The 25,426-nt window shown below is 38.0% G+C and overlaps 1 protein-coding gene across 27 annotated transcripts in view; it reads left to right on the top strand.

Moving 5' to 3' along the window:
• The window catches only part of NRXN1 (neurexin 1), a 927,325-nt gene that overhangs the window by 446,441 nt on the left and 455,458 nt on the right, over positions 1 to 25,426 (top strand). For all 27 annotated transcript variants that reach the window (XM_034427409.3, XM_034427408.3, XM_060692589.2 and 24 more), the window contains one exon: positions 15,905 to 16,078. In XM_034427409.3, coding sequence (XP_034283300.1) covers positions 15,905 to 16,078 — 174 coding nt within the window. The remainder of the gene's footprint in view (positions 1 to 15,904; positions 16,079 to 25,426) is intronic.

Below are 25,426 nucleotides of genomic sequence, written 5' to 3'. Positions count from 1 at the left end.
TTGATGAATTTTTTCATGTATAACAATTTGTCTAACAAATAATTTGCTGAAATATGTTGCAAAATGGTTGGTGCAAATTCTTTCTTGTGGAATATGCAGTCATTATATTAAAAAATGAAAATAACTAGAAAAAGTTAATCACCAACTTAAAAGTTCGCAGATAGATGCTAGGCTTCTTTGCTTGCTTAGAGGTAAAGTTCTGGAATCAAATCCAAATTGCCACATCTCCCTAAAAATTATGTAACCTTGAATTTAAATCTATCCAACTGAAACGCACAATAAAATATTGCAGTATAGAGAATTCTTAGCTAAGTTCATGTACCCACTCCATTGCCCTATTTCCAAAATTATCTAAATAAAGCAGGGTTTTTTAAAAAAATAAATTTTTCAGCATATTAGATCAGAAGAGGCTTGAGAGCAATATACAGTCTACAATACAATATATTCAAAATAATGTCCTTGGCATTCACTGGCTGCTAAGCAACACCTGTGTAGTCTTCTAATTAGGTCTGCATTCTGAGTTACCCCTGCTTTTATATAGCCAAGGCTGTAAGAATAAATAAATAAATACTTAATCAACTCTATGAAATGATTCCTTGCCATCCATGATCCAGCATCTGTCTTCCCATGATTTTTCTGCTTTCATTTTTGCAGAGATGATGCAAGGTATCTTACAACATAAGACAAAATGGTACTCAACATCCTTGAAAAGGAAGGTGCAGCATATCTAAAAAATAGCCAATTATTTTTGGAACATAAAGAACAAAATTTCCAATAAGAACAACAACAACTGATTAGTTGTTTTCAGCCTTTATAATATGCATAATATTCAAAATCTGCTACCTGGGACAACCACTTCACTGTCTAATGGAAGAGCCTGCTCTGTTCCTCCAGTAGTCAGTTAAAAATATTGTACTTTAGTATCATAGAATACCCTTTCTAAACACTAACTGGTTACTGTGTCCAAGCAACACATATTGCTGTTTTTCTAACCAATGGGAATGTTTTAGAACTCTCTTAGTGTAAAAGCTCATGGACATTAGCTACTTTATAGAGATTTTTTTAAAAATTTGATTTATATGCCGCCCTTCTCCGGACACTCAGGGCGGCTTACAATACGTTAAGCAATAGCCTTCATACTTTTGTATATTTTATACAAAGTCAGCTTATTGCTCCCACAAACTGGGTCCTCATTTAACCTACCTTAGAAAGGATGGAAGGCTGAGTCAACCTTGAGCCTGGTGAGATTCAAACTTATAGTAATTGCAGACAGCTGGTGTTAATCACAATGCTTTTAGTCTGCTGAGCTACCAGGCCCGGTTTGTTGGTTGGGACCTCTGTATTCTCAAAGTAATGACTTTTGACAAGTTTGATTACATCATGCTGTTCTGTCCCCATACCACACACGCACCCCCACAGACGGCCCGGAGTTAATAAGCCACACGACAAAACTCTTTGAAGATAAAGCTGGCAGCAACCCAGTGGCTAGCTGCCAATTCAGACTTTACTCACACAAAACAAAGATTAGACTGCAAGCATTCCGATAAAACAGGCAGAGTTTCAACAATACAAGGATTAATCCAAATGCAGTCCGATAAAGCAGGCAAAGTCCAGTAATGCAGAGATCATGGATTATTTCCAGTTTTTGCACGTCACAAACTGAACCAGCCACCACACCCACATTTATACCCTGTGGGGTGTGGTCCAGTGACTCAGCTAATCTCTGGCATGCCTTCCCCTCTGCTGTGCATGCTTCTCCCTGCGCCTCTGCCGAGGGTCCAGCCAGCACTTAACTTCTTCGTCACTGTCCACCTGTGACTGCGGGGACGTGCTTGGCTCTGAGCCTATCTTTTGGCCTTCGGTGTCCTCCGGAGGCATTGCCAGAGAGGAGGGTCCTGGAGAGGGAGGCCTTGCCAACTCCTCTCCCTCACTCTCAGAGTCTGCATCTGTCGATAGCCCAGGCTCAGGCAACGGAGCCACAACACATGCCAGAATAACCAACAAACAGATTTTATTGCAATAGTGACTGATTATGGACAACATAAGGGACATGGTGGCTCAGTGGCTAAGATACTAAGCTTGTCGATCAAAGGGTCAGCAGTTCAGCGGTTCGAATCGCTAGTGTCGCGTAACGGGGTGAGTTCCCATTACTTGTCCCAGCTTCTGCCAACCTAGCAGTTCGAAAGCACATAAAAAATTGCAAGTAGAAAAATAGGGACCACCTTTGGTGAGAAGATAACAGCGTTCTGTGAGCCTTTGACGTTCAGTCATGCTGGCCACATGACCATGGAGATGTCTTCAGACAGCGCTGGCTCTTCAGTTTTGAAGCAGAGATTAGCACCGCCCCCTAGAGTCGGGAACGACTAGCACATATGTGCGAGGGGAACCTTTTCCTTTACCTTTATGGATTCAACATAGTATTATGAAACTAGAATTGTTAATACATAATTAATAAAATAACATGCATAAGCTTATTCTATGAATTAGAATATGAGACACCTCAACTCCAAATTTTATCTTGGAACCACCAGAAATATTCACAGGTATCTCAGCAACACAGGAATCCCCATGGAGGTCTGGGTCTCCATTCATTTTTAAACAAACAGAAGTTATGGAAAGAAAGGAAAGTGTACTCTCTGTAAAAAAAATGGTGGAATTATACTCTTTCAGAGAAGAATCTCTGGTACTTTTTATCTTCTCACTGAAGAAAACTTGATCAGGTTCCCAGTTTTATGTTTGGAAAAATAACTTTAAAAAAAAAAGAATGCCATTTGATAGCCATCTTTCTCCTAGAAAATGCCCTTTCCTGTCAGCCTGGCAAGAAAAGATTAGTCTAGGACATCTTGAAGAATATCTGCTATCACCATATACCTTTGGCCAGATGCAACGTAAAGGTTTAATGCAACTGCCATAACTTAAAAGATTTAGTGAAAATATAGAAGGCAACAATAAAGTCTACTATTGTAGGAAGATGTCTTAGTTAATGTGTTTGTTTATTGTCTCCCCTGTTCTTATGTCAGATTCCCCCCCCCCCCCGCATCTGCTCTTAAAGGTATTTTGAATTGTACATGACATGTATGCTTTCTGGGACATTCACCACAGAAAGTATAAATTTCATTAATCTTCTATGGTCTTTTTTTATGTGAAGATATTACGAGACTGATAATGTTAATATAATTGGTCCCTTGATACATAATTAAGGTTTTCAGTATCACAGCTGTGTTGATGAAACACACATCTGTAGAGGAAAGTGTATGGTCAACAATGACAGAAATGTCTCATTAGCATTTCATTTGGGAAGTTGTCTGAATGTGTTACTGAATATGGATAAGATGGAGATTGTCATGTTTCAGCCAATCGTCTTCCTCTTCTCTTTTGTGCCCCCCCCCCTTCCCCAGGGCTTCTAGATTGTTTCAGTTTCTTCTGCCCTTGGTCTCCAAGTTTTGACTGACTTTGTGCTCATTTATTGATCTTAAAATGAGACTCCCAGTTTTTTCTTGCTAAATATTCATAGAATTGGAAGCAGGGAGGTGATAGAAAGGGCTACAGTTTTATTGGTGTTTGTTTTGATTGTTTCAGTTTTAGTTCATTGCAATAGTCTCCTGATGTTTCATGTTTAGATCATCAGAATATCCTCCTAATTCCTCTGCCTGTCCCGATTATAATTGATCCTAATTATAGATATATACAGGATTTGTCAAAGGGCATTCCTTAGGTTTGCATTGTGATAGTTCTAAATATTGATTTAACTACTTGGTTTTTAAATTATGAAATGGAATTTTGTAATTATTATACTGGTAAAGACATCATAACTGTCTGTCAAAAAAAAAAAATCCACCTGAGCCGACTGGCTTTCTGCACAGTCTGTCATCTGTGGAATTCTTAATTATCTAAGCAATCTGGTGTCAGACCTTCAAGGTATTACAGGTCAGGAAATAAATACAAGAACTAATTTATTGCTATGGGATATAATAGCAAAATCTTGAAAACCTGACAGAGTCCCCCCCCCCCCCCCCCGTCTTGTACCAAAGAGAATCAAGGCAGGACAATTTTGAGTTTTGTCTTCACTAGTTCCTCTTTTTCAGAGATAAGATGATGTTTACATAATTGATCTTGCATTCCTCTTCTAGCTTATCTATGTAATTTTCTACGCCTGGTTAGGCATGAAGTAGCATAGAAATGGATTGCTGTTTAAGTAGAAAAATATTTAAACTAATGTTATAAAAAGTACAGGATAATGAGTTGCCTTATGGGTGAGATGGGTGGCATATAAATTCAATAAATAAAATAAATAATTGAAATTTTCTTATAAAAAGAGAAAGAAGGATGATAATGGATCCATTCTCTCTATTCCTAATATTTGTTACAACTGAAACATGATACTGGGTAGGGAGGCTTCCCTGAGCAGAAGCCTGACAAGAACTGAGTAGAAAGCGCCCTTCTTGTTTGACTATTACTCAGTTTTAACTAATATTCATTCAACTAAATATCTTTTAAAGGAATTGCAATTCCTTTAAAAAAATATTTCTTCCCTGTGAAAGAGGTTTCTGTTTTCCTATCTTATACTCAGGGCACTTGAAAATTTGAATCTCTGTTGGTGTGATTCAGAATTAGTTTTATGGTTAGAAATAATTGAGGATGCTGCTTCTGATAATCTTGTCCTTACACATCTTACTATCACATTGACATTTCCCTGGCTGCCCACACTTTCTAATAAAAAGAAGTACCAAGAGAGGAATTTCCTCTTGATGTCTGCCCATAGCAATTGAAATATGAGAAAAAAGACAGTTGCATATAAACAATGGAATAATTATTGCACAATGTTAGCCTATAACTAAGTGTGAAAATACCAAATTGATATTTGGATGGATCATATTTGGTCCATCCAAATATCACCAAATTTGTCTTCATCTTGGAAAAAAAAAACATTCAAAAGCCGATTAAGTGTCTTCAAATTGAATAACAATTAGTAGGAAAAAATGCAGGATAATTTTGCAGTCCAGGGTAACTGTGTCTTCAACATATGTTTATATTCCTAGCCTTTAAAGCAGGGCTCTCCAACCTTGGCAACTTTAAGACTTGTGGACTTCAACTCCCAGAGTTCTTGTCTGGGAAAACTGGCTGAGGAACTCTGGGAGTTAAAGTCCACAAGTCTTAAAGTTGCCAAGGTTGGAGACCCCTGCTTTAAATTGACTGTTTCTGCTATTGTTCCTGAAATAATCACTTCTCTTCTCTTTCATTTTTACATATCTTGGATGTACTTTTCTCCACTTTATATAGTATTGTTTGCTGGTATTATGTTGCATGCTACCTTTTGCAGTACTTTTCATGACGTGGGACTGTTCAACTAATTTGAGGATTTCTAGAATGAAGGCCTGATGGTTTTGAAAAGCCTGCATTTGAAGTAGTGTTAGAAATTGGCGAGGGGATTAAGAAATAATTTATTAAGAAATAAAATATTTAGATCATATTTAGTTCTGGTTTCCTGCAAAGACGTGGACTCATCATACCCCACTCTGAAACTGTCTATATAAAATCTTGAACAGCATTCCCTTCTGACAGAAAATTCACTTAGCTAAACCAAAGCCAGATTTCTGTTTATTTTCGGCCATTACTCCAGCCTTTAAAACTACCATGCTTAATAAAAGCACTAGAGGGCACCATTATGTCACATAATATAATTCCTGGTTCAATCTCAGACCTGGAAGAGATTCTAACTGCAGTTCAACTAGGCTGAGTTATTTAGCTATTTCCTATGTTCTTCACACTCTAAATTCCATAAAACAACATTCTGTGCAAAATTAAATTCTTTCCCACAGAGTTTCTAACCTTAAGTCTTGAAATGGCAAAACTAAAATAAATCTATAAAGATTTTAAATCAGGAACTGGAATAATAAAAGACTTGCAGCAGCCATCCTCTAGTGGGGTAAAGTGATGTTATTCTATGTGATGTTCAAAGTGCTGATCTTTACACGAGCAATCATTATTTCTTTCATTATAAGAAATCTAGAAAACTCTGATGAATCAGAAAACTTTCCATTTTCCTATTTAATACCTAGAAATTACCAGTGATGAAATTTGAACCGGTTTGCTACCGGTTCACTGGCCTCACATGCATGCTGTGCCCAAGTGTGTGCTGCGCGCACACATGTACACCAAATGTGCATTGCGTGTGCATGCACAGGGCACACCAAACATGCACTGCACGTTTAAAAAGCGAACCAGTAGTTTAAAAAAGCTACGATCCGACGATCACCTGTGCCGCGCAGTTTAGCTTTGCTAGAAAGCAGGATTTCCTGCTTTTTGATTGAAAAAATACATAAGTAACTATAAAATAATAAAATACAATATTAAGCCCTTTAAAAATATTTATTCAAAAATCCTTTGAATTTCTTTCTGTATGGTCACTTGTTCATCATACTGTAAAGCCTGAAATCAGAGAAGGAAAAAAGGTAAACTGATTCTGTCTAGGGTAGAATGCTTCATATGGCCATGAAATTTGGGATCTCCTTCCAAGTGAATAAAAAGAAGTTAACCCTTGGGAGGGGTGAGAAGTCTCCTTACTCAAAAGGAAATCTCTGCAGAGCTAAGATTGGAATGTTTCGTAAATCATAAGAGATCAGGTGTCTAGAGAAATCCACAGGGCTCCAATGAATGGAAAATCCTGTGGAGTTAGCACTGTATGTTTCCCCCTTTGTTTTCAGTGATACGAAAATAATTCAGGGTAGGGAGGTGGAAGGAAGGAAACAAAAATACAAAATTCATTTCTTCTATTCAGAGGTTGTATTCCTTGATAAATAGTAGGATTGCTGTGCCTATGCTCTAAACCCACAAATTTTACACATATCTTGTATTGCATTGTTTTACACAGGAATTGTATTGCCTACTGCAGACTCAAGCAATTGCTCGTTGCTTTACAATGATTAGAACAAGTTTTCCAAAGCTAAACCAGGAGTCTTTCTCAGTCCACTTTGGAATGCTGGAGACTGAATTTTAAAATATTTGCATACAAAGTATATACTTTGGTTTCTGAAAACTATCCCTCCACCTAAATATGATTGCAACCACATTAGACCAATTGCAAGCTTCATGTCTCACAGTTATTTGCATGTTTAGCATCCAACAATGGAGGGAGAAAGACTGTCAAGATTAACCTGGAAGCAAAAGGATGAAAGCAGATTGGGACATTCCATAAAGAATTATTTAAAAGCTGTCTTGAGATGTGGCACTTATTTTTTTAGTTCTTTAGGTTTTTTAGTTCTCAAGACTTCTCAAATAACTGAGAAGATATTGAATAGGATGTATGCAGTATTAACAAATGATTAACTCCTATTTATCTATCAATTCATCTGACCATAATAATGAAATATGATAAAGGAATAAAAGGTTATATTAGGGCTTGATGGTTTTGTGTAAGAGCAAATATGGAGAAAAAGAAATATGAGTAACTAGCATATCAGGCAGGAAAAGAGACCTGAAGGGAGAAGTGGATGTCTGAAACATATGTCAACATATTTAACAATACAAGTAGAAGGTATTGTAAACACATATGCCCAACATCCCCCACAATCTTTCTTAATATTATGCACTGTTCATATGCATGTGAGCCTCAGGGTTGCACCCTCCCAGCCAGATGGAGGATATTAGAAATGTTTACATCTATTTTCAGCTAACTGGTAATAGAAAAAAATAGGAAGTGCATGAGCCTAAGGCTTATCATGCAATGCTAAACCATAATTTAGTATTACAACTGAATGTAGCCAATTTAATTGTGTCACTGCAAATTCTTAATACCATAAAATAAATAAATCTGTGGATATTTTTCCTTTAAAATTCTTTCAGTACTGAGCATTTCAAACATATATCAGCTGTATTTCCACATAATTTATAAAAAATTTATACATAGGTGTACAAGATATACAATATATTTTGACTGGATTGCCTGCATCAATATAATTAGGTGTGGGGTTTTTTTATTTATTTATTTATTTATTATGTTGCACGATCTGTAAAGTTGATGGTTTAGTCATGCATCCAGCTAATTGTTTAAATTGTAAATTATTTCATAAAGCATGATTACTGGTCTAATGCAGAAAGTGGTAGGTACATCAGTAATACTTGTATTCTTATTTATCCAGACACTCAGCAGAGAAAACAAATGTAGCTTTATAACTGTTTACTTTCTGAAGTTTGTTTACATAGCCATATGCAAACAAACAAATACATCCTTACCTACCTCAGAGTCTAACAGGCCAGGTTAGATTTGAGTTCCAGAAAAACTGAAGCAGGAAAACCACTGGACATGATAATCTATTCATTTATTTCAAATTGATATTATTTCTTCCCAGTTTAATGGCAATCAACAATGCTTGGTTCCTGGTGCCAAGCATCACTGTCTGCTAGTAGTATTCCACTTGAATGTCATCATCTCATCCAGTTCACACGAGATCCATGACTTTGAGTCTTTCCGATATAGTCTGTTTTGAGTGGGCACCATGCCTTCTATATCGTCATCTTTCATACACAGCCATTCATATCGTCAAAGAAATACTTGGTACAAAGGAACCAGACAGTTTTAAAAATAAAAAAGAATTGCATAACAATACTAGTAACAACATGTTCATAATGAGTTGATATGGTGGGTAAGTCCAGCTTTTGCTCTTACAAGGTCAATGTAGAATGCATCTCATATTATCAAGCAGCAAAAGTTTAATGAGAAAGGAATATTTAACTGCTAGTGCTGCATCAGATTAACAAACGGCCATAACTGTTGCTGAAATCATAATGCCTAAGTAAATTTCAGCAATCTAACCATGAATTGATTAAAACACCATGTAGTGTTAGCCTTCTCTTGCAGTGATAGAATTCCAATTATTTCCCTTAAGAAGTGAGACATCAGTCTCTAGATTTCTTCCAAATACCACCTTACTAGAATAATTTAAGAGTATGGCAGATTCTGTATTTCTCATTGCAATAATTATCACACACACACACACAAAGTAAATATTTAATATATGAGCATATGGAAGTATACATTAAGATCAAATGCAGGAACCTATGGAAGAGTAAATAGAGGATAGTGAACCAGCCTCAGATTATCCTCATTTGAAGGCCTGAGAAAGATTCACAGACAGAGGTTTTATCTGTGTTTTGAGGATGTTTGGGTTTTTTTGCAGCATTCCTGATTAGGTAAAGTACCTTAGGCATCATCATCATCATAATTAAGTAGCGATGCATTGATTTTTCATGAAGCTATAGAGAGTACTACAGATGGATAATTGATAACATATTTGGAGGGTTTGAGAAAGCCATTGGGCAGAGAAGATATTCTTCAAAATATCTGGAGACGAATGTATTAAGGTTTATGTGACTCAATAAGTGATTACAACAGAGCATCTTGCATAATATAATAAGAGGGACTGGGAGAAACAATGGTTCATAAATCCTAAACCATGATTTACTGAATAAACAACTGTTTGGTTTTATATAGTACACAGCTATAAACCATTTCTTACAAATATGGCTGGATGTTAATCTATCCCTGGACTTTACTGAAAAAAAGAGAAAGAAAGATCTATTGTGTGCCATCAGGTCATTTTCAACTTCTAGCAAGCATATAGATTTTCTTGATGAACTGGGGAAAAAATATCAAGACTTTACAGTCATTGTATCTACAAATTCTGATATTATCTAGCCTTTAATATACATCCTTTGAAACAATTACTTAAGACAACTAACAAGACATAAATAGTCCTAAAGTACAAAAATCCATATTCAACCAATGTGATCAATATTTGCGATGACATTACTGATTAAAAAAATATTCTCCTGTAAATTTATTCATTACAACTGAAACATAGACGCTGATCTAATCAAGGTGTTTTCTAGGACATAGGAATGGGTAAAGCATCCAATATTTGTTGGGCGATTTGGCCAAAACTTGATTTGTTTACTTTAAACCATTTATCATAAAGCTGTACAAACCAGGATTGTAAAATCAGGTGGAAAGAAAAAGAAATTCAATTCAGAGCAGAAACCATTAGAACGTCTTTTTCTAGCTGATCTCCTGTCCATAACCTTAGGCTAGATTTTCACGAGCATTGTACAAGACACAGAACCATAGAAGGGTAAGACTAATTTAGGCTGATAACACTTCAGAGCTAGCAGCCTTCACTGCAGGGTGGGTTCTACTTACCTTTACTACCGGTTCGTAATGGGATAGTGCGTGTGCGCTTGCTTCGTATGTGTGCCTTGCTTATGCACATGCACAGAAGCTTCTGTGCATGCACAGATAGCTGATGATGACATCCAGGGCAGTGGGCAGGGCCTCCCGCTGGTTTTACTACCGGTTCTTGCAAACCGGTCCGAACCGGGGGCAACCCATCACTGCTTCACTGACTATCAAGGATGACATAGAACAAGTGAGAGCCTCCTCCACCTATTCTTAAGTGAGGAGGCAATGAACTATTAGATCAGCCAACTGATTGATCAGAGGCTTAAGTTCCTGATGGAATTCTTCTTAAAGAAACAGGTGGAAACTTATTCTGTAATCTATTTATCAATTTATAGCATTATATTACTTCATCTAGGACTGCTAAACAAAGCTTAGAAATATGTAAATATGAGAAGGGAAAAACAGTTCCTCAGGAGAGTTTGTCTTGGTGAAAGTTGTTCTCTGTGTAAAAATATAGTGCAGGGGATTCTGGCTGAAGGAGACTTTAATTAGCATAATAATTAATTGTTGGTTAATATTATCCCATGAATTTTTTTCACTGGAGTTTAATCATAGCTAAAATATGATTTTATTTTTTGGAATTCAAATGAAGAGACAGATTTCTACTGTAATAATAAGCCACCCATACAGCCTAATGCCCAAATTTGAGTGCCTTAGCAACAGAAGGAACTAAAATTTTGAATTTTAAGCTACCAGGCAGTGGTAGAATTGAACTGGAAAAAAGAGCAATTTTAAACACTAGTAATATGCATACTATCAAAAACCTTTCTTATATTATTTTGCTGTCAGGCCGAACCAGATACAGTTATATTAGTGAAATGTCTTTAATTTTTAGCAAAAAACTTTACACTTCTTGAAGTAAATCAAAATAATGTCATGTACTTTTTAGAAGATAATTGATGTTTTAAAAATAAAACTGCATAAATGATATAAACCAGAAAGGAAAGCAATATCCAAAGTGATGCAAAATGGAAGCACCACCCCCAAACCTCAAATTGAAATGAGTTGCAAGTATTCCAGCCTTGCTCTTAATTATTACGACTGGATTTTTATGACGGATATTAACTTCCAGGCATTACTGAGATGTGTACTGATATAAAAATCTTATCCCTTCCCTGCCATGTAAATATTCAAACATAGGAACACATCCATATCTACACCATGTTAATATTCCATCAATTCACAACAAATGGATTGCCACATGCATGGCAATTATCTTATCTTTTCCCCTCACAATTTAGCAAGCCTCAGCGACTTCTTTGCACAGTCTGTTGGAAAAACACAGTCCTCTCCTTTTTAAATCTGCTTAATCTCTGTCAATAGACATGCCTTTCATTTCAATTTACTAACAAAACATTAGCGTCAGAAACTCACTAATATTCTGGGACCTAGTTCTGCATGAAAAAATCTGTTTCTCTAGTTATCTCTATTTTTTATGCCTTGTAGTGTAGATCATTTAATTGACAAAATATGAGAAAGTCAAGAACATGATTCAAAAGATAGTAAACAAGGGTGTTACAATGCATCAGAAATACATTTTGTCTTAGTTCTATCCGTATATATGTTATATCTTACACATATAATATATTTCTACATATACATATATTCCTACACTCCTGCCTTGTTGGCACCATTTTGTAAATGTTTAGTTTACTGAAAAAAGGATTAAAATACATCATGAAATGCACCATTTCAAATATTAAGACTCATTTACCTAATGAATATGGTTGGGAATTTTTTCTGTGATTGGAAAGCTTGTATGCAAGAACACTGAATCTGCTGTTACTACAAATGGTGCCTACACTCTTCAGGTTAAAGTAAAAACATAAATAAATTTATTTTCCCAAAATTGTGAAAATAATATGTTAGAACATTGGCCTTTCACCCAAATTTAAATTACAATTATAATGATATTAAAAGATAAGACCCCAAACCCCTGTGAGATTATAAACTTCATATAATTTCAGGGGCTCCAGAGAATCTTACAGCCATGGTCTCCAACCTTTAAGACTTGTGGACTTCAATTCCTAGAATTCTGGGTGAAGAATTCTGAGAGTTGAAGTCCACATGACTTAAAGTTGCCAAAGTTGGAGACCCTTGTCTTACAGGATATCAGTCAGAACCAACAATGTCATGGCATTTCAATGTTCCCCTGCAAAATGTACTGTTCTTCAAGAGATTTTGGCAATTTTCCCATTATGAGGAGAAAAATGATTATGGTGATCTTAAGAGATTTCTTATAATGGGTGGCCCTTCATGACACTGCATAAGATCACATGCCAACCCTATTAGATTGCTGAAAGCCTTGAGAAGAGCTTCTGGGAGCTGCAGTATATCTGTAGAATGCCTAGTTTTCCATAGTAGAGTGAGTCATAACTTAGATATGCTATTGGCAAATTAGCATGCAGTCAATATGGCAATGTTGTTGAAAAAAATTACTATATTTTTAATAATAATATTTTGACTTTTACCAGGGTAAATACCTATCATTGTCTCTTTCTAGTGGATAAAATAAAAGACGCTCAGTGTCACCTCGAACTGTGAGATAGGCGGATGGAAATTTAGTAAATAAATAAATAAATAAATAATATAATCTTAGGTACTCTATAATGTGGCAGAATTTTTGCCTGCCAGTCTCCTGGATAAGGTGCATGACAAGTTCATTGGTTTCATAGCTTCCTCTGAGGAAAGATGACAATGTATGCATTTTTGTTTTCTTGGTGAATGCTAAGGATTAGTTGTCTGGCCATGTATATGTTAACTTATACTGAGAGACTGGAAGAAAGGCTCAATAGTATCGTGAACCCTCCCTGAGCTGTTTAGAAAAACAAAGATGAGAAAAGTGAATGAGAAAAAATGAGAACAAAATAATTGTCTAGTTGAAAATAATGTTTCTGTTATAGGTATGACAGAGATGAAGACAAGCATTACATTATAATATACTTTATTTTAACCATTTTTCTTTCCTAGGAAAAGTTATAGTTCCTACACACTTATTTCAACAATCTTTGGTTACTTTAGCATCTAGGTATGGAAATTTTAGTTAGCAGTGTCTCTGATAAGAGTTTCCCACAAATAGAAGTGGAGGCCCAGAGAGCAGCTAGCAGAACTGAAGGTTTAAGCAAGAGGTCATGGGTAGCAACAGAAGAACCTCAAAAAGGCTATGTGCTTGCATAAACCCATCAAGGGAGCAGAAGTCAAGTGGAACCAGTCAATTGAAAAAAAAAAGTTTAACCTTCAGTCTGAATTCTAATTGGCTGTCAAATTAGAGGAAAAAGAATTTGCTACAACTTTCCTTCTTTTCACTGCATATATCAAGAAAACGAACCATTACAGGCACCCGATTTATCTTGTTTCCTTTCCTTGTACATGTCACTAAACAGATTGGATAACATAGACATTCTCTTTGTCCCTTCCCTTAAATGCTGCCATCTTATGGGAATATGAAATGTGCCTTTTCCATTGTAGCCCCACCATGTAGAACACTTCCCTGAAATTCAGCAGGCTGTAATCTTTTAGTCTTCCAAAAAGCACATAAAACCTGGCTGTTCCCCCAAGCATTAGGAGAGGGTGAGCTAAGTTTAATTATGGTGCTAGGGTTTTTTTTAATTTTAATATTTTTGATGTTTAATATATTTAATATAATTCATTTTAATATTTTTATCACACATAGACATGGTTTTATCTCTTGGCTGTGAGCCACCCAGAATTAGGTACAAGATGGGTAGCTATATAAATGTTTTAAACATTTTAATGTTTTAAATCAAATCAAATCATGGTAGATAGGTGTAGTAACCACTTATAATCTTGTAATATTAAAAAAAAAAACCACTGTCAATCAAGAGGAGAAACTAAGGTTGGCCATCACTAAAACATTCTGTATTTCGGAACGTGCATTTAATGTGTAATGAAATATACTTAGCCCAGAGAAGACAAATTATCCTTTTCTGAAATATAAGGGAGGCTTCTTCCATATTCTCGGACACCTCCAAATGTGATGCCACATGCTAAGAGACAGAATCCAGGCTTGCCAAGCAGATGAAAAGGACAAGCATGCAAATACTCCCAAGGGACTATGCTAGCCAGGGACAAATTCATCTTCTGCTTGTGTCTTCCCCCACATGGTGTTCTCTAGAAACAATTCCCAGTGCTTCTTCAGCAACAAACATTCTACACCTAGGTATCTGTTCCTAACCATAATGCTGTAATGATGAAACATGTGTTGTGACATTGTGATACAAGCTCTGTTCTTTCCTACTTGTGCTGTGATGTTGCATTGCAAAAATATAAGGGTGGAGCGTGCAACCTGACACATGTCATTACTTGCCCACTGGCCAATCACTATTAATCCCTATTAATATTACTAGTATATGTATTTTACTAAAAAATATAGATATTATTGATGCCTGGTTTACATAACTAGAGAGGCTAAAAAAGATTCCTGTTTGAAGCCCTATTTTTCTGAATACAGTACAAAACATTCAGAAATAATTGGCAGACTTTGGAGATCAAGTCAATTATCGGCTGTATCCATTCCTAGAAATCTACAGGATGTCTATTCCAGTCATTTTTGCCTTGCCAACATAATAACATTTTTGTGCTCATCTGACTTTCTCCAGTTGTGGTGTTTAATGGGAAACAAACAGTTCAGGATTGATTTGATTGTGACACTGGTTTCCAATAACTAAATATTGACCATATAATAATTGTACATTATAGTAAGACTTTAAAATGATGTATAATTCACTTGTACAGTACTATACAAGCTAGGCCAAAGTAGTTAGATACTGTTGGAAATTCGAGCTTTAAATACATTTTTGGGAGGAAGGAGTTTATATTGGTATGGGAGGAATCTCCTCATTAACAGTTCTTTCCTCTTTTTGTTATATATTTGTTATTGTATTATTGACAAAGGGTACAATCTGTCCACATTTGAGCTAGCTAGATGGCCTTGGAGATAATATAATTCATGGACACTGTGAAAAAAAAAATGATTGGCCTACTACAGATAGTCCTCGACTTACAAAGTTCATTTAGTGACTGTTCAAATTTACAACGGCACTGAAAAAAGTGACATGACTGTTTTTCTCACTTATGACCATTGCATCACTCTCAAGGTCATGCGATCAAAATCTGGACACTTGGCAACTGGTTCATATTTATGACAGTTGCAGTGTCCTAGGGTCAAGTGATCACCTTTTGTGACCTTCTGACAAGCAAAGTCAATGGGGAAGCCAGATTTACTTAACAACCATGTTACTAATATAATAACTGCAGTGAATTTAACAAATGTGTCAAAAAGGTTGTAAAATGTGGCAAATCTCACTTAACAAATGTCTCACTTAGCAACAGAAATTTTGGGCTCAATTATGGTTGTAAGTCAAGAACTATCAGTATTTAGGTGCTAGAGAGAAAGCACCAGCACTGATAATGTGAGCAGGGTGTTGGACTCGATGACCTCCAAGATCCCTTCCAATTCTGTTACTGTTACTTAGTTTGGGTAATGAAATTTTCTCCTTTGTTGTTGTTTTGCAGGGAGGGCTTTTTGTCTTATTATAAAAATTAAGAAAATGTTTTTGTGCAACTATGGTAGATTAAAACATGTTCAATTTATCAATGAATACGATTAATAAATGTTTATTCATCCAAGCCTTTTGTTTGACTTCATAGGTGATCTATATATTGGAGGAGTAGCAAAAGAGACTTATAAATCCTTGCCAAAATTGGTCCATGCCAAAGAAGGATTTCAAGGCTGCCTTGCCTCTGTGGATCTCAATGGGCGTCTTCCAGATTTGATTTCAGATGCTTTGTTTTGCAATGGACAGATAGAAAGAGGATGCGAAGGTATGGTTGATCATTTCACAAACTTGTCTCAAACTCTTATAGTGTAACTAAAATGTTTCTAATTTTAATTTCATAATTGTGGAGCTATAGCATCTTTTCTGCTATTTTATTTATATTTGGATCCTGCCAGTTTCTCATCTTATCAATTTGTTCTTTGTTACACTTGTTAAATAAGATAAGTTTCCATAATTAATGAAAGTGGATGCTATTGATTGAGAAATGCACTCCAATGGCACAAAACTAAATTCAAGCTTGAGAACATTAAGTTAGCTATCAGAACACAATTGGTCAATTCTGCTCTTTGCCATGAATCAGCTGATTTGCCTGTCTTTGTTTTGTTTGTGAAATATCTTAATTAATTGTTGTGCTAATTAGCTCCCATGCGGCATTTTATATAATCACAGTGCATAGATACTAGTTAGAGCACTGCAGTACATAGATAGTAGTTAGAGTATAAATTAACTAATTTAATTAACATGCACATTTCTAAGACACATTAAGTGAAAAAGAGATGTTAGAGTTCTGTAGAGAGTCTGAGTCTAGGGACTCTTTCAGACAGCCAAGTTAAAGTGTTCTCTACCAGTTTTGAAATGGCAGGGAAAAAAAGCTGACAAATATATTTGAATGAAAGAGTTTTGATTAAAACAAATGCTTCTCCAATTAAAAGGGAGCATACTCCTTGAGAGATACTTTGTATCCTACTGAAGGCTCTAGAGAAAAAACCATTATCTGGCAGGCATAAATAATCTTCCTCCACTAATATTTAGTTTAGTTTCTTCTTCATTGGAATTGACAAAAATGCACAAAATGTTTTCCAGTGGAAACCATCTTCAATTGCTCAGCTTGGTAATTATATCCATCCTGAAGTTAATCATCTGCATCCCACCAACTGGTAATTTTTCACACTTTTTTTCACAGGCATATATTTGACATAATTTGAAAACTTAGTGATGAAGCCACTAAATAGTTTGTGCATATTTATCTGTAATCTGAGATAAGAAAACAGTCCCATGACTCAATTGATTAATTAGGAGTGACTAATTATTCTATTATATTTGTAGAGCAAGAATTTTCAGATATAGAAAATGAAGGGACAAAAAACAATGAATTATCCTTCCATATTATATGGATTTTATTTAGATGCTGTACTACGTTCTCCACCTAGGTGGCAAAAGCTAGCTGATCTCAAGATGCTAAACATCTGATTAGTAGATGGATGGTAGACCACTCAGAAATATCAGAGTTTGAAGCCCAGGCAGATAAATTGTATCAGCCTCCAGGAGGTAGCCATATCTATATTGCTATCAAGAAAACAATACAGATCATAGATCTATTACCAAGAGAAGAAGTTATCTTAAAGAAAGTTTCTTTTATAGTTAGTTTTAAATGTGCCCAATTAAATTTTGTTACTGCAGTTATCTATCTAGCATGTATTTAGCATTAGTTCTTTGCAGAACGTATTATGACACATATCATTTCCCTTTGATTTCAAAGGCATATCCAATTAATAAATAAGTCATTATACCAAAGATTTCCTCAGGTATTGCTTCATGACTATTTCCTGCATTGGCTGGAATTATATTAGCTCTTTATATCCTTGGTCCCAGCAGAGAAGGTCATGGAGGAGGTCTGAAATAATATTTTAGAACTGTACTATAGGATTTGGTAAATATTAAAATAAGACTGTTTTTTAATGGTAAGCAAGGATTAATGGATACAAACAAAAAATAATTTCAGAGAAAAAAACTTGGTGCAATCCATAACCTAAATAACTAATCTCTCAGTTTTTAAATATTATTTTTATTCTATGAATTTGTGTGAATAAGGAACCAAAATATTCCACCTTCTCTCTCGGACAGAGCTGTGACCTGTAATTAAGGTTCCTCAATTCATTTTCTCTCTTTTCAGTATCAGTGAAAACATGTATTCTCCCCACTTCAGATTTTATTTAAAGCAAAAAAACAAAACAAAACCAGGTACCTCCTATAGGCACAATTGCAAAATGTGTCCAGGTGGTTATTTTATGATCAATGTATATTTGTTTAGAAGCAAACAATTGTTTCAAACAATTCATAGGCATAGGAGCCATGGTGGCGCAGTGATTAGAATGCAGTACTGCAGGCTACTTCTGCTGACTGCCAGCTGACTGCAATTTGGCAGTTCAAATTTCACCAGGCTCAAGGTTGACTCAGCCTTCCATCCTTTGTTGTTGGTGAGAATATGCTGACTCTGTAAACTGCTTAGAGAGGGCTGTAAAGCACTGTGAAGCGGTATATAAGTCTAAGTGCTATTGCTATTCACAACATTCATTGTAGCAAGCCAATAATTGTATATGGCAGCTAAAGAAGAAGATTCCATCAAAGGGATCCAGGGGGCAGGCACTCAAGGTCGAATTCATAACTGCACAAAGGAATATCCCTCCCTTTTAGCACAGATGTAAAAATGGATGAGGCTTCAATGAAATATTCACAGATGTCATGGTATTTTTTTTTAAATGTTGGTAATGCCAGTTGGTACTGGCCTCCCGGGAGGTTACACGAGACTGGCTCCAGGGGATTATAAATGCTTCCTTGAGTGAGGTTGCCTTTCCCGCCGCCTTGAAAGAGGCGGTGGTGAGGCCCTCCTCAAGAAGCCATCCCTGGACTGGCTGTATTAGTAAATTATCGTCCGGTCTCCAACCTTCGTTTTGTGGCGAAGGTTGTCGAGAGTGTGGTGGCACGACAGCTACCCCGGTACCTGGAGGAAGCTGTCTATCTGGACCCGTACCAGTTGGGCTTCAGGCAGGGGTACAGCACAGAAACGGCATTGGTCACGTTGGTTGATGATCTCTGGAGGGCTTGGGACAGGGGTTGCTCCTCTGTCCTGGTCCTATTAGATCTCTCAACGGCTTTTGATACCATCGACCATGGTATCATGCTGCAGCGGTTGAAGGGATTAGGAATTGGAGGCACCGTGTTACGGTGGTTCTCCTCCTACCTCTCTGACCACTCACAGTTTGTGTTGGCAGGGGGGCAGAGGTCGATCTCGAGGCTTCTCGATTGGGGGGTGCTGCAGGGATCGGTCCTCTCGCCCCTTCTGTTCAACATTTATGTGAAGCCACTGGGTGAGATCATCCATGGTTTGGGGTGAGAGTCCACCAGTACGCTGATGACACCCAGCTGTACATCTCCACCCCAAACCACCCCAATGATGCCCTTGATGTGATGTCCCGCTGCCTGGAGGCCGTGCAGGTCTGGATGGGGAGAAATAGGCTCAAGCTCAACCCTTCCAAGACCGAGTGGCTGTGGCTTCCGGCGTCCCGGTATAGTCAACTGGTGCCATCGCTGACTATTGGGGGTAAATCTCTGCCCACCACAGAGAGGGCTCGCAATCTGGGCATCCTCCTGGACTCACGGCTGTCTTTAGAAGAGCACATGATGGCAGTAGCCAGGGGGGCTTTTTATCAGGTTCGCCTGATCCGCCAGTTGCGTCCCTTTCTGGACCGGGATGCCTTGCGCACAGTCACTCATGCCCTCGTCACCTCCCGTCTGGACTATTGTAATGCGCTCTACATGGGGCTCCCCTTGAAGAGCACTCGGAGGCTCCAACTGGTCCAGAATGCGGCCGCGCGGGTGGTTATGGGTTCACCTCATTACGCCCATGTAACACATCTCCTGCGTGAGCTGCACTGGCTCCCAGTGGTCTTCCGAGTGCAATTCAAGGTGTCAGTTACCACCTTTAAAGCGCTCCAAGACATAGGACCAGGATATCTACGGGACCGCCTTCTGCCACCAACCGCCTCCCACCGACCAGTTCGCTCCCACAGAGAGGGACTCCTCAGGGTGCCGTCGGCCAAGTTGTGCCGGCTAGCGACACCCAGGAAGAGAGCCTTCTCTGTCGGAGCTCCTGCCCTTTGGAATGAATTGCCCCCGGATATTCATAACATCTCTGATCTCCGGGTCTTTCGCTGTGCTCTCAAGACCTTACTGTTCCGACAGGCGGGGCTGTCTAATTGAATGATTTTAAATTGGGTTTTAACTTTTGGTTTTAAAATTCGGCCAAAACTATTTAATGATTTTAATTAATTTTAACTATGATATTGTATATTTATGTTTTTAATTGGCTGTACACCGCCCCGAGTCCTTCGGGAGGAGGGCGGTATATAAATAAAATTATTATCATTATCATTATCATTATCATTATTATTACCATTCTTCTACTGTAGATATTCCAAGATTCAACATTCTTATTGCAACCCAGAAAGCCACCTGCCTGCAGCAAAAATTTGCAGATGTTTTGAGTTGAGGAGATTTTTTTTTTCTGCTTACATTAAAGGTCTGCTGATTGGTTTGATATGAAGAGCCAAAACCCCAACTTTGTTCATTCAACTTTTTACTACTTACATGTTCATTCATATTATCTAACTGTCCACATGATATTATTTTTTGTTTGAATTTTTAAATCCTTATGACTTGAATTCTAATTTTAATGTGATGATTAATGTTAAAAAACTAAAGTGGAACTCAATATATGAATAAGCTTCTATACACCTAAAGGCAATTTCACTTTATTTTGTGAAGCTTGCAAATAACAGATTCCAGTGCAAGTGAGAAAGAGGGCAGATGGTGATACATTCTGTTAGTGATTAGATCTTGGTATTAAAATAATCATTTAATTATGTAGCACCCAAAATCTTAAGAATCACCTTAACTGCCAAGTAATTTATATAATCAAGCTTATTTACAGAATCAAACTGAAAGGCTGAAAATAATCTGAATGGATGCAGTCAGAGTCTAACATTAGCCCTGAATACATTCAACCTATACTTAGGTCTTTGTTATAAAACCAATGAAAATGGATTTAATACTGATGTCAACTGAGGACACCATATGACCGAGATTAACAACAGTGGTTAGTGGTTTGGTCACTAAATCAAAGGGGAAGGGACAGGGGTGAAATCCAGCAGGTTCTGACAGGTTCTGGAGAACAAGTAACAGACATTTTGAGCAGTTCGGAGAACCGGTAGTGGAAATTTTGAGTAGTTTGGAGAACCGGCAAATACTACCTCTAGCTGGCCCCAGAGTGGGGTGGGAATGGAGATTTTGCAATATCCTTCCCCCAGGAGTAGAGAGGGAATGGGGATTTTGCAGTATCCTTCCCCTGGAGTGGGGTGGAAATGGAGATTTTGCAGTATCCTTCCTCTGCCATGCCCACCAAGCCACACCACGCCCACCAAGCCACACCACAGAACCGGTAGTAAAAAAAAATTAGATTTCACCACTGGGAAGGGTCCAGCTAAATTAGTAGCTCTAGTGTACTTGGATCTAGGTTCTAATACTGAAAAAGGGACCATCTGGTAGAAGACTATAACTGCAGTGCCCAAACCACACAGATCCTACTGCCCCTATATGCCATTTTTTACACAGATTTCCTTTTCTAGATCCAAAAAATAGACAACCTGATATGGAGACTCCTGCTTCAGATTTTGTATCTACTTCAGCTTTTCAGTTGCTATCCAATTTCCTCTTATTCTTCAGTCCCCTCCCACACCTGTTTCACTCAGGGCTCAGTAGCTTTTGAAAAACCTGATGGGGCTCTTACAAAACTGCCCCATATTTAGCATATTCTGAAATGGCCTTGACCTTTTACTTCCATTTCCTTCATCAAAAAAGCCAGACATTACAACTGTATGTAATTCCTCGCAGCGGTAAAGATTTTTTTTCCCTTTGACTTCATCCAAGACGCATTCAAAATAAATCTATAACTCATCACACATTTCCAATATTTATTTTTATTTATTTATTTTATCCATTTGTATCCTGCCTTTATTAGAGGCAGGAAACAAATAAGTCCTTGATTTATGACCACAACTGAGCCCAAAATTTATGATATTAAGCAAAACATTTGTTAAGTAAGTTTTGCTGCATTTTATAACCTTTTTGATACATTTGTTAAGTTCACAACTACAGTTATTATATTAGTAACACAGTTGTTACATGAACCCAGCTTCCTCATTAACTTTGCTTGTTGGAAGGTTGCAAAAGATGATCACATGAGCCTGGGACACTGCAACCATCATGAATATGAGTCAGTTGCCAGCCTCTGAATTTTGATCACATGATCATGGGGATGTTGAAATGGTTTATGTATGAAAAACAGTCTTAAGTCACTTTTTTCAGTGCCTTTGTAACTTCAAATGTTCACTCAAGGAACTGTTGTCAAGGAACTCAAGTCGAGGACTAACTTGTATTTTTACAAATAATTCAAGGCAGCAAAAATATCCAACATACTTTCCTCCTTCTAATATACAGTTTGTTTCATCATAGTATGTTCACCAAACTACAGACATCAATCACATTTTACAAATCAAAAGACTTTTTCACCAAAAATAAAGTCAAATTCAAACTACAATTTATCAATCAAATAATTGTGAGATATTTGCTGGATTCCAAAAAGTCAAGAAAGCAGCTGCATGAATAGCAATAGCAATAACACTTAGACTTATATACCACTTCACAGTGCTTTACAGCCCTCTCTAAGCAGTTTACACTTGCTTGTTGGACCTGTGCCCCTCCTGGCTGGTTTCGGCCAGCAACGAGACAACACGAGGCTGGCTCCAGGCTTTAGTTAACGCATCCTTGAGGGAGGGGTCCTTCCAACAGCCATTAAAGGAAGTGGTTGTAAGGCCCCTCCTCAAGAAGCCTTCCCTGGACTCAGCAGAATTAAAAAACTTTCGTCCAGTTTCCAACCTACCCTTTGTGGGAAAGGTTGTAGAGAAAGTGGTGGCACTTCAGCTCCTGCAGTCATTGGATGAAATGGATTATCTGGACCCTTTTCAGTCCGGCTTCAGACCTGGCTACAGCACGGAAACTGCCTTGGTCACGCTGATGGATGATTTCTGGCGAGCACGAGACAAGGGTCATTCCTCTATCTTGGTGCTACTTGACCTCTCAGTGACTTTTGATACCATCGACCATGGTATCCTTCTGGGGCCACTAAGAGAGCTGGGAGTGGGAGGCACCGTGTTGCGGTGGTTCACCTCCTATCTCTCTGGTTGATCATAGTCGGTGCTGGTAGGAGAACAGATGTCGTCTCCTAGGCCCCTCGTCTGCGGGGTGCCTCAGGGCTCGATCCTCTCTCCCCTCCTATTTAACATCTACATGAAACCACTGGGTAAAATCATCTGACAACACAGGGTGGGATATCAGCAATATGCTGATGATACCCAGCTGTATATCTCCACCCCTCGTCAGTTCAGTGATGTGGTAGATATGATGTGCCAGTGCCTGGAGGCTGTGAGGATCTGGATGGGAGTCAACAGGCTCAGACTTAACCCAGACAAGACTGAATGGCTCTGGGTATTGCCCCCTAAAGACTATGTCGATTGTCCATTCTTGGTTCCTGGGGGGAGAGAAAGTGCCACCCTCAGAACAGGCTCGCAATTTGGGTGTCCTTCTAGACTCACAGCTGAGATTGGAACAACATCTGACAGCTGTAGCTAGGGGGACCTTTGCACGTTTGGTGCAACAATTGCGACCCTACTTGGATCAGGAGGCTCTCCTCACAGTTACTCATGCCCTTGTCACTTCACGGTTGGACTATTGCAACACACTCTACATGGGGCTACCCTTGAAAAGTGTTCGGAGACTACAGTTGGTCTAGAATGCAGCCGCGCGAGTTATAGTGGGTGCACCTAGATATACCCACATTACACCAATTCTCTGTGAGCTGCACTGGCTCCCTATCGGTCTCTGGGTGCAATTCAAGGTGTTGGTTATTACCTTTAAAGCCCTACATGGCTCAGGACCAGCTATCTTCGAGATCGCCTTCTACCACATGGCTCCCAGTGACCGGTAAGATCCCACAGAGTTGGTCTCCTCTGGGTCCCGTCACCTAAACAATGTCGGCTGGTGGGCCCGCTTGGTTCCAGAGAGCCGGCGCTGCCCCAGCTCTCTGGAACCAATTACCTCCTGAAGTCCAGACCGCCCCCACCCTATTGGCCTTCCGGAAAGCAGTGAAGACCTGGCTCTTCCGGCAGGCCTGGGGCCATTGATCTCGTTATAGTGATCTTGCGAGACCTGGCCACAAATTGGAGTGTATGTGTTTTAATGTTTTAATGTTTTAATGTCTTCTTTTAACTTTTGTTTGGGATATTGTTGAATTGTTTTATTCTCTGTTGTAAGCCGCCCAGAGTCCCTTGGGAGTTGGGCGGCATAGAAATGCAACAAAATAAATAAATAAATAAATAAATAATACAGAGTCAGCATATTGCTTGCAACAATCTGGGTCCTCATTTTACCCACCTCAGAAGGATGGAAGGCTGAGTCAATCTCAAACAAATGAACAAATGAACAAAGCTCTGCCCATTTTCAGATGTATCAGATGAAAAGGGTTTAGAGCTTTGATTGTGGTCCCAGCCCCTCTCTTGACTGGAGATGAAATGAGTTGTAGATCACAAAAACATGAGCCTTTTAATGACATGTGTTAGTTGCAACTTGATGCCACACCAGTCTCCTTCTGATTCTTGGGAGAAAGGAAAGCCAACAAAATATTTTGCATAACATGGAAGAGTATGTTCAATTAACTACTTACCAAAGCTGCTCCATTTCTGCTAAATCTAACCTTTTCCTAGGCTATGTTCACATAAGAAGCTAAGTTACGAAGCAAACAAGATTAAAAACAAAGCTTAACATGTTGTGCAAATACAGCTACTAGGTCTTTAAGTGACTCATGTAGGATGTGAACTGAATTAGAGGGTGTAGTTCTTAATGTACATTTGAATCCAGAGATTTGGATTCCCTGGATTCTTTTGGTCTTGTACACATATATGGAATTTTGAGACGAATTGGTTGCTAGGGAAGACCTATGGAGAGTCACAAAATGACTATCATAATGCCTATGACCAGTGAAGAACATCCAGTTACCTACCAATCTTCAATCTTCATTTGTATTTTTTTCTTTCACTTAACTATTTACAAGAATATGTTAAGTCATACACCAAAAGCCAAGTGTCTGCTATATAGATTATGGAATAAAAATGGTGGATGCCATATACTTGTGTTAGTTACCTCAGGGCATATTAATATTTTCAAGGAAAAGGTAGGAAGAGTACCAATATATTTGGCTTATCTGTATATTTTAATTAGGTGGCAAGGGAGTTAATAAGTGCCAAAGCAATTCTCTGGCATGTGGGCACCTCCAGGTCCTTCAATTCCTCTAGAGAATTAGGATGGTAAAGGATAATGTGTTAATGGTTGAACTGCTTATATCTGAACATAACAAATGGCTACTCAGGATTAAACCATCCATTTCCTTTTGCTAATGTATTCACATTTATCCTATAAAAAAAATGATTTTAATTTTCGTTCA

This window comes from Pantherophis guttatus, chromosome 1, assembly GCF_059756535.1.
Source record: "Pantherophis guttatus breed Tessera chromosome 1, ASM5975653v1, whole genome shotgun sequence".
Classification (NCBI taxonomy): domain Eukaryota; kingdom Metazoa; phylum Chordata; class Lepidosauria; order Squamata; family Colubridae; genus Pantherophis; species Pantherophis guttatus.
This window is presented reverse-complemented; position numbering and strand designations above follow the sequence as displayed.